General features: G+C 40.1%; 1 protein-coding gene across 4 annotated transcripts in view; it reads left to right on the top strand.

The window, feature by feature from the left end:
* Positions 1–10,000, top strand: part of cacna2d2a (calcium channel, voltage-dependent, alpha 2/delta subunit 2a) — a 132,490-nt gene that overhangs the window by 112,247 nt on the left and 10,243 nt on the right. For 2 of the 4 annotated variants that reach the window (XM_056749911.1, XM_056749909.1), the window contains 10 exons: positions 2,495–2,584; positions 2,985–3,050; positions 4,194–4,268; positions 4,361–4,435; positions 4,540–4,611; positions 4,802–4,873; positions 4,955–5,016; positions 5,107–5,183; positions 7,299–7,316; positions 8,532–8,592. In XM_056749911.1, coding sequence (XP_056605889.1) covers positions 2,495–2,584; positions 2,985–3,050; positions 4,194–4,268; positions 4,361–4,435; positions 4,540–4,611; positions 4,802–4,873; positions 4,955–5,016; positions 5,107–5,183; positions 7,299–7,316; positions 8,532–8,592 — 668 coding nt within the window. The remainder of the gene's footprint in view (positions 1–2,494; positions 2,585–2,984; positions 3,051–4,193; positions 4,269–4,360; positions 4,436–4,539; positions 4,612–4,801; positions 4,874–4,954; positions 5,017–5,106; positions 5,184–7,298; positions 7,317–8,531; positions 8,593–10,000) is intronic. The other 2 variants (XM_056749912.1, XM_056749910.1) reach the window with 1 other exon arrangement.

Here is a 10,000-nt window from a genome sequence, read left to right as displayed (position 1 = left end):
CAGGTCTGTTTTCAAACCTGCCGTTTGGGAGCTTCTATATATTAAACTGCTTGAGTTGCATCTGGTTATATTTCATGAGGTCTGAAGTCACATTAAATCTGGTTCTGGGTTTATAGATGTGATACTGAAGGCCGTATGGACGTCTCCTGGTTTCTATATTTAGCATCAGGACTGTGATTTTATTCTCCTCGGGCAGCTCGGCTGTGTGATTATTCAGTCTGTTCTTTACCTCGCGTCTGTCTTCTCTCCATCACCTCTTACTCTTATCTCTTTTCCAATCCAGTGCCGCTCTATTCAATCCTGTCTCCAGCTTTTCTGTCTCTCTCACATCCCTCTGTCTCTCCTGCGTCTCACCTCCCCGCAGGCAAACTGATCAGACGTCTGAATAGACCATCAGCTGTTCCATTAGACTGAGTGTAATGTTATTCTGGGAACTGACACTTATTCTAATAGCTTTCAGGAGACCTGTGTGTGTGTGTGTGCATGCTTGTGTATATGTGTGTGTGCGATTTTGTATGAGTGTGTGCATGTGTGTATCCACGTGTATGAATGCACATGTGTGTGTGTGTACGTGTTTGTTTGTGTAAGTCTGTGTGTCTGCGCACGTTTGTACAAGTGTGTGCACGCATGTGTGTGTGCGTATGGTAGTGTGCACGTTTGTGTGAGTGTGTGCAGCTGTGTGTGCACGTTTGTGCGAGTGTGTGCACCTGTGTGTGTTTGTGCAAGTGTGTCTGTGTATGTGCATGTTAGTACGAGTGTGTGCACATCTGCATGTTTGTGCAAGTGTGTGTGTCTGCACATGTGCATGTTTGTGCAAGTTTGTGTGTGCAGGTGTGTGTGTGTTTGTGCACATGTGTGTGTGTGTGTGTGTTTGTGCACATGTGTGTGTGTGTGTGTTGGCCTGTGTGTGTGTGTGTGTGTGTGCATGTTTTCTCACAGCCGTCATCACTGTAGTGTTTAGTGTCTGTTAAGTGTACTGTAGTATACGGACAGAACACACTCCGTCTCACTGTTGTTTAGGGACTGATGTCACGGCCTTCTGCGGTTTGTTCTACACTGAGTCTAAAGGTCTGTCTGTCACCGGCTCAGTGTTAAACGCTCTCAGTTACACCTGTCAGTGCAGCGGTGTTCCCGTCAGAAATAAATGTGTCCTAATGCTTCACACACTTACAGCTTTCATACACACACAACATGAGATTCCTGTTAAGGGAGCTAAAGATTTACACCTTTAAATGTTCATTCAGGTTAAAGAGATCAAATGAGTGAACACATCTGTAATGCTGTACTTCACTCTCATATCAGCAGAACCAACTGAGAGGCGTTTGCTACAGTGTTCATTATTAAAATATCTTCATTAAAGTCTCGTGTTGATCTCGTGTCTAGGCTGTTTGTTCTATAATGTGTTTTCTGCACAGCTGATCTGACACAAAGCCCAATACATGCATCAGAATTTAATATGTGATACTGAATATCCATCCCGTCTGGACACAATGATTTTTAAAATCTAAGCCATATATTCTGTGTCTATATATATATTATTACAGTAATAAGGATTTATAGAAAATGAGATTTGGACACAAGGGCTTTAGGTCGTCTGTACAGTGACCGAACATCAGCCAACAATCATGTGACAGAGAGAGAGAGAGAGAGAGAGAGAGAGCTGTATAATGCTTTAATGCGTGTTTGATGATGATTTGTTAGGGTCAGGAGTGTCTGTGTGTAGTTTTACCAGCCCCTCGGGCACACGCTTTTAACAGCACACTGCTTTATGTAATGAAGCGCTCAGTCTCAGCCATTTGCTTTATGACCGAGAGAGAGAGAAAGAGAGAGAGAGAAAGAGAGAGACAGAGAGTGAGAGAGAAACTCAAGAAGCTCAAAACCTGGCTGCAAGATATGTCAAGTCCTGCCACGACCAAAGAACAAGCAGCACAACACAACACAACACTGACAGGACAACACACACAAACTGACACTATCACCCTCATTGAGAACTTTAATTAAAACTCTTTTTCTGTTTATATTGAGATGTTTATATATAGATTTTTACTTATAGACTTTTAATTTTATTCTATCTTATTTTTTATCTTAATCTGTATTTCTGCATGTTTATATTTAATCTTGTGCTTTGGCAATGTAAATTTTCTTTAATAATGCCAATAAAGCTCCTTTGAATCTTGAAAGAGAGAGAGAGATACATAGAGTAAGAGAGAGAGAGAGAGAGAGATACAGAGAGTAAGAGAGAGAGAGAGAGAGAGATACAGAGAGTGAGAGAGAGAGAGAGAGAGAGAGAGAGAGTGAGAGAGATACAGAGAGTAAGAGAGAGAGAGAGAGAAAGAGAGAGAGAGAAAGAGAGATACAGCGAGTAAGAGAGAGAGAGAGAGAGAGAGAGAGAGAGAGAGAGCTGGTGATGTAATGAGAACATCAGTGTTTTCAGTGCTCATTCTGTGTTTGTGTGTTTGTGTGTTTATGATATGATTGTGTTTGTTATGATCAGGAGTATTTAGATGTTCTGGGTCGGCCGATGGTGTTGGCGGGTGAACAGGCCAAGCAGGTTCAGTGGACCAATGTTTATCAGGACGCTCTGGTGAGAATCATCATCACTTCATCAACTCAAATGTGTGTCTAGTTTAATAAACCGGTGAATGATTCAACTTCTGTCCAGCGTTTGTGATCGCAGTCATTTCCAGAATTTTACAACATGTATTTTACTAAATGTTACGCCTTTTAAATCTCTAAATCAAAGTGTGTTTATAAAAAACTCAGTTCTGGTCCTTGGTTTTGATTGGTTGAGCGAGTTATAAAAACTGCTGAGCGCATGACATCGCATAAATATCACTTCATTTACTTTATTTAATGAAACCTTACTACACATATGGTATAACCGTTTTTAAAAGCATGTTATATGCAGTTATCATATAGTGCACGTTCTCTTTTGTTTGCGTGTTGCAAAGTGAATAAGAACATGTTGTGTTTGTTGTGTCCAGGGTCTGGGTCTGGTCATAACCGCAACGATGCCGGTCTTTAATCTGACATCTGATGGAAACTCTAAAGTAAGACCTCTATAAATGAACCGCTGGTGTTTTTTTGGTACATTTTCAATTCAATTGGATTTATATTATTATTGTTGCAAAGCCGCTTTACATACATCATAATTAAAAAATGAATAATAATAATAATAATAATAGTTCTTGAGGGAGAAAAACAGTAAATGGACTGTTTTGTACTGTCAGAAACTGTCAACAATCCCATCAAAGGATATTGTTTAATAAGTGTATCATTATTAACATTGAATATAAATGACCGTTCTTATTTTTTTTAAGAATTATTGCAGCGTTTATTGTAAATAGTTTATCAATGTCTGTCGTTCTCTTTTTAAAATCTGTCTGCCCTCATAATCTTCAGTTAAAATCTGAAAATGCACTTCCGTCCTGTAATGACTATCCATCATAAATGATGTGTGTTAGACGGCTTGGGCGGAGCCTCCGTTAACTCCTCCCCTTCAGCTGTCAGTCAGCTCCCGGGTCCATTTCAAAATGCAACGGACGTTTTTATACATCCAATCAAATCGCAGAGAAAGACGAAAGCCTAACCCAATATTTTTAGTTCTTTAAACACATGTTGTTACATTTAAGCATAAAGTCCTCAGTGTCCCACACGTGATCATAGAACCCTTGTGTCACATTAGCAGCGTGAGCACGTTCACATCAGCGTTCTTCTCTAAATGACATTGACAAACCCTCTGAGATTCACCGTCCTGCTGAATGAATATTGAATATGTTTAACATACGGCTCGACATTGACACTCGATTGAGTTTGACACTACACACTAAACAGCTTTGTGAGAGAAGAAAGAAGAAGTGTGTATGTGATGATACTGCTATAAATAAACCCGTAACCATAAAAGTGTTTAACATTGTCAATGTCTGAACACATTATATATTGAACGCTGAGCATCCTGAGCATCAGCGTGAGTGAGAAATGAAGAGTTCAGTCGCATCACTCTTGTGTTTCTTCAAGTCTCGTTCATTTCTCACTTGAATTGATGTCCAGACACAACCACTAAAACTAATGTTCGGAAAAACTCTGTGATGTTTTCAAACCCTTCATACAAGATGAATGTTCTGTTGTGACAGCCGATGAATCGCTTCTGCCCTCTTGTGGTTGTGAACGTGTTTGACTTTGTGCTTTTCTAGAATCAGTTGATTCTTGGTGTGATGGGTGTGGACGTCGCTCTCAGTGAAATTAAAGAACTCACTCCACGCTATAAGGTAACGCATGTGTGTCTCAACACACACACACACACACACACACACACATGCTCTCAAAGTCAGATGACAAATCTTTGATGTCAATCACACAGCTTGGAGCCAATGGTTACACATTTGCCATCGATCCCAACGGTTACGTTCTGTTACACCCCGACCTGCAGCCTAAGGTGAGAAGTCATAGATACATACTGAGGTCTGACATGCATTTATGTTCCATGATTGACACTTTCTGTACCTGTAGAATAATTCATTTCTCCTGGTGGATGTTTAGATTATTAGTTTTCAGGAGCCGGTTACATTGGATTTTCTGGATGCTGAACTTTCAGATCGCAACAAAGAAGAGGTGAATGTTCTGCCCCCACACGTCTGTATTATTTACATTTAAAGTACACTTGCTGTGTAATAAATGAAATGAAAGCGCATTGTGGACCCGCCCAGAGGCGTAATGTCTACCTAGTCTTTAAATAAAAATAAAAAACAGAACTCTAACGGTGACATGAACAGATGCAGGACTGAAGTGTTATCTGTCACAGATCCGTCGGCAGATGATTGATGGCAGATCTGGACAGAAGAAGATCAGGAGTCTGGTTAAATCTGCTGATGAGGTTTGTGATGATTCTTCATGTCTTACACCTGTTTGTTAGCGTTGGCCGCTAATCTGATTTCTGTGTTTGTTTGTTTGTTAGCGTTACATCGATGAGGTGCTGAGGACGTACATATGGACTCCGGTGGAGGGCACGAATTACAGGTCACTAAGCGTCAATGCTGATGTCAGATGTGTAAAAGCATGCTTTGATATCTTGTGTTAATGTGACGCTCTTCACTTTCTGCCGTGTAGTCTGGGTCTCGTTCTGCCGACCTACAGCGAAAATCACATCAAAGCAAACCTGAGCGATCAGATCCTTCAAGTTCAGTGTAAGTACCGGGGCGAGCTGACGCCGACCCCTCTCTCACCTTTCTTCTTTCCCAAAGAGACGTCCTGCCCCCTGTCCCGCCCCATAACCTTCTCGTCCAATCAGAGGAGACTCGCTCCCCTCCGTTCACTGACGGCGCGGCGGTCCCGGAGCGAGTGTGGATCCCGGTGAGACGCGCGAGGACGTCCGTGAACCCCCACACCCCTCTTCCCTCCTCCCCTCCTGTCTTCATGCTCTTCTGTACTGAGGTGATTTTTCTTTCCCCGCGCGGATGTAAAGAAAAACCCTCTGAAGCCCTGAGAGGTGAACGCCGTGTTTACTGTGTTGACTGACTTGAAAATAATGGTGACCGTGTGCTATTATTTTTACTTTTGCCAAACATTCAAATGCTCTCGTCTTCTCTCTCACAATGACTTTGATTCTGAAGCAGCTCTTGTCTGGAAACGTTTCTTTTCGTTCCTTTGTTTGTTTGTTTGTTTGTTTGTTTGTTTGTTTGTTTTTAAAGTGGCATGCTGCTTTCTGGCAGATCTCTTGTGTTTATGATTTCTTGTTGTTATTTTGTGTGAGTGCACAGTGTGTCATGTATTGTGTGTGTGAGCTTTAGAATCAGTCAATGAAGAAGAAAAATCCCATAATCCCCCCTGATGGGCCATTGTCCTGCTCAAGAGATGGAACGACTTTGCTTCTTTTCTTTTCTTCCTTTCTTTATCTTTCTTTTACTTTCTTTTCTTCTTTCTTTTACTTTTTTCTTTATCTTTTCTTTCTTTCTTTCTTTCCTCCTTTCTTTTTTCTTTATCTTTCTTTTACTTTCTTTTCTTCTTTCTTTTACTTTTTTCTTTATCTTTTCTTTCTTTCTTTCCTCCTTTCTTTTTTCTTTATCTTTCTTTTACTTTCTTTTCTTCTTTCTTTTACTTTTTTCTTTATCTTTTCTTTCTTTCTTTCCTCCTTTCTTTTTTCTTTATCTTTCTTTTACTTTCTTTTCTTCTTTCTTTTACTTTTTTCTTTATCTTTTCTTTCTTTCTTTCTTTCCTCCTTTCTTTTTTCTTTATCTTTCTTTTACTTTCTTTTCTTCTTTCTTTTCCTTTTTTCTTTATCTTTTCTTTCTTTCTTTCCTCCTTTCTTTTTTCTTTATCTTTCTTTTACTTTCTTTTCTTCTTTCTTTTACTTTTTTCTTTATCTTTTCTTTCTTTCTTTCTTTCCATCTTTCTTTTTTCTTTATCTTTCTTTTACTTTCTTTCCTTCTTTCTTACATTTTTTCTTTTTCTTTATCTTTTTCTTTCTTTCCTTCTTTCTTTTACTTTTTTCTTTATCTTTTCTTTCTTTCTTTCTTTTTTTCTTTCTTTTACTTTCTTTCCTTTTTTCTTTCTGCTGTTTTCTCTTTCTTTTACTTTCCTTCTTTATCTTTCTTCTTTTTTACTTTTTTCTTCCTTTCTTCCTTTAATTTCTTCTTCTTTCTTTCTTTCTTTCTTTTTTTTCTTTCTTTAACTTTCCTTCTTTATCTTTCTTCTTATTATTTCTTTTTTCTTTCTTTCTTTCCGTTCTTTCTTTTCCCTTTCTTTCTATCTTTCTTTCTTTCTACTTTCTACTTTTTTCTTTCTTTTTTCTTTCTTTTTTTTCTTTCTTTTACTTTCCTTCTTTATCTTTCTTCTTATTTCTTTTTTCTTTCTTTCTTTCCCTTTTTTCTTTTCCCTTTCTTTCTTTCTATCTTTCTTTCTTTCTACTTTCTACTTTTTTCTTTCTTTAAGTTGAATTCTTGTTTATTTGTTCTCTTTATTTTCTTCTAATTGATCTTTAGTTAATTGTATTCTTTCTTTCTTCCCAAAGCGTTCCTCTCCTCTTCACGTGTGTTTTTCATTAGGTTCTTGTCTCAGAAGGTGCTCATGTGTTCTCAGATGTTTCTTCTGTTCGTTCATTCTCGTTGTCTTTCTTTCTGCATATTAGTTGTTCATTTGTTTTTATTTCCCGTTCAATTGACTTGATTTTCTTTCTTTGAACAATCACAATATTTTTATTCAAACAGTCATTGAATAAAATATTGTCTGTGACCTCCCTCCTCCCCCTCCTCCCTGTACCCGCCCCCCCCCCCCTGTTTCTTTTCTTGCTTTCTCCTCCTCAGATGGATCAGACTTCAAGGGCAAGTATAAACTCCATATTGGTCCACCACTTCTGTTCCCTCGTACCCGTGTCCTATACTCCCCGCTGAAGCCCCACCTACAGCCTGCTTGCCTCTCGCTCTTTCTCTCTCTCTCTCTCTCTCTCTCTCTCACTTACTCACTCACTCGCTCTCTCTTTCGACTCGGACATCTCCTGAAGTATAATCTAATATTTTTTTGCCTGTTGATGTGGAAACATTTCTGATCCCTGTGTCCGCTACATTTGAGAAAAGTGTCTCTCATCTCCCGCTCTCTCTCTCTCTCTCTCCCTCCCTCTTTCTCTCAGTTGACAGTTTCATGTCCATTTAGAATGATGACTTGTGTAGTTATTGTCACTTTGTTTCTTCTAAAACGTGTTTATCACTAGTCCTGTAGACTATAGTTCATCTCTTTTACCGTAGAGAACTCAATTTTAACAGTAATCTTTGTTTTCTGGTCAGCGGTGGGTTTATTTAGTCTGGTTAATATCTGGTGAAGTAATCTCAGATAGGTGCCCTCCTTTAGGTCCTCTCCTGTTGTCATAGTGACCGGGCGATGGGTTTGTTTGTCGTCTTCTACCTCCCCACTGTGTTTTCATCAGCTTGACTCCTCTGTACTGTCCATCACCCCTCAGACTGTCATCACGGGGCACATCCCGAAGCGGAAAGTGCATGGCATTGTGGGGGAAAACTACCCGGGCACAAGTGTTTGTGTTAAAGGCTCGCGTGATGTTAGATATCAAGAGCCGAAATTCTGAAGTGAGGTTGCCCTCTCTCGGCCCTCTCAGCGCCGGGCACTTTCCTCTGATGCTGTCGGTCTGCGGGGTGATCATCCTTCATCAGGACCCCCGCCTCACCCAATCCCAGCACAACACCAGTTGGCCATGTTGATGCCTGTTGACGACGAAAGCGACACGTCACACAGTGACAGTGAACAACGCGTCTGAGAACTCACTTCATCACTTCATGCAAGTCAGTTCTCAGACTTCAAAACACTCAACCAAAACACGTCCGCTTTCTGGTTATTTGGGCCCATCCGATTCAAGGCACCATAGTGGCTAACGCCCGAGATCCCCCATGATTCCTCAGTGTTGCTATGGTAACGTCCCCACTGCGTTCCTGCACTTTTTGGAGAGCAGCAGCAGTTGTTTCTCAGAATGTCCCTGTGATCTCCGTCCGCCGCTTCACTCCGGATAATCTTGCCCATTTCTGTTGCAGATTTTGAGTCTCTGCTGCCAAACACTTTTGAGTCAGAGGGACATGTGTTCATAGCACCCAGGTAGCTCTGTGTGAACATGCATACGTCCATCGCTAACATACAGTAGCCGCCGTACTGTAGTGTGTGTCCACCGTCTGTGTGCGTGTGTGTGTGTGTTGAAGAAAAAGAAAAAGCACTCTTTCATATCTTCTCATGGAAATGGTTTGTCAGGAGAACAGCTGGGACAGAGTTTGAGCTTCAGCAGGTTCTGGGCTTTTTGGCCTTTGTTCAGTTTGGTCATGGCTTTACGTTTCTCTTAGCTTTCCTAAAAGAGCCCAATAATCTGCAAATGTGTGTGATGTGAAGTTTCAGAAGTAATCTCAACAGGTTCTCATTTTGAGCTCAAGTTTCCCAATGAACGAAGTCATCCATTTCAAGTCTGAAGCCCATTGCACATTGAGTCTGAAATTTGCTCACGTTAAGAAAATAAGTACGACCTCACGTTGTGTCAATCACATAAACACACTGAATCCGATATTTTTGTCCGTCATAAAAGATTCGGACCGGGATCGACTTTCTGTGTCAAACATTTTGAGTGCCTTTTTTAACAATTCAGAGACACCGTACAAACCAGAGCCAAATAGGACAATTTCGGACTGTATGTGCAAAGACCTTAAGATGTCGATATGAACATATACTGGAGAGATCAATTAAAGGAGCAGTTCATCCAAAAAAGAAAATTCTGACTTTCACCCTCAAATTGTTCCAAATCTGGATAAATGTCTATTTGGAGGAGAAAGATATTTGGAAGAATGCTTATAGCCAAACACGTTTTGCCCCCCATTGACTCCCATAGTAAGAAAAAATCTTTTATCATTTTTATGCTTTGTTGAACACAAAATGAGATTTTTGGAAGAATGTAGGACAGCAAACAATTCTGGGGCACAATTGTATTTTTCCTTCTATGGGAGTCAACGGGGGGCAAACTGTGTCTGGCTATAAGCAATCTTCCAAATATCTTTCTCTGAGTTCATCACAACAAAGACATTGATACAGATTTGGAACAAGTTGAACTTTTCATATTGGGGTGAACCGTCCCTTTAAGTCAGGTCTGCGTTCATTTGATCCATTACGCATCAGTGTTGAATTTGATGTGAGATTGAGATAAATATACGTGAGTTTTTCTTCTGTGTAGTAATAGCTGGGTGTGTTCTCCTGTCTTCATGCGTGTTTGCATGTGTGTGGAGGTCAGACGTGGACGCTCATGTGCATGTCATGTCTGCAGAAGTTCCTGTGAAACGTTCTCATCGTCTCTTTCTCTGTTTGTCCTGTCAGATTTCTACGGAAGATTCTAGATGCAACACAAGTTCAGCTCTACTGAAAGCACACCAGATATTTCCTTCACTTTATAAAACAATTTGAGGTTGTGTTTGTGCTATCATATTCAAAGGGAAACAAGTGTTATTGACACGTTGTTATATTAGCATTA

This window comes from Triplophysa dalaica, chromosome 6, assembly GCF_015846415.1.
Source record: "Triplophysa dalaica isolate WHDGS20190420 chromosome 6, ASM1584641v1, whole genome shotgun sequence".
Taxonomy (NCBI): Eukaryota; Metazoa; Chordata; class Actinopteri; order Cypriniformes; family Nemacheilidae; genus Triplophysa; species Triplophysa dalaica.
The sequence above is the reverse complement of the archived record's forward strand: the minus strand, read 5'-3'. Positions and strand labels throughout refer to the sequence as shown.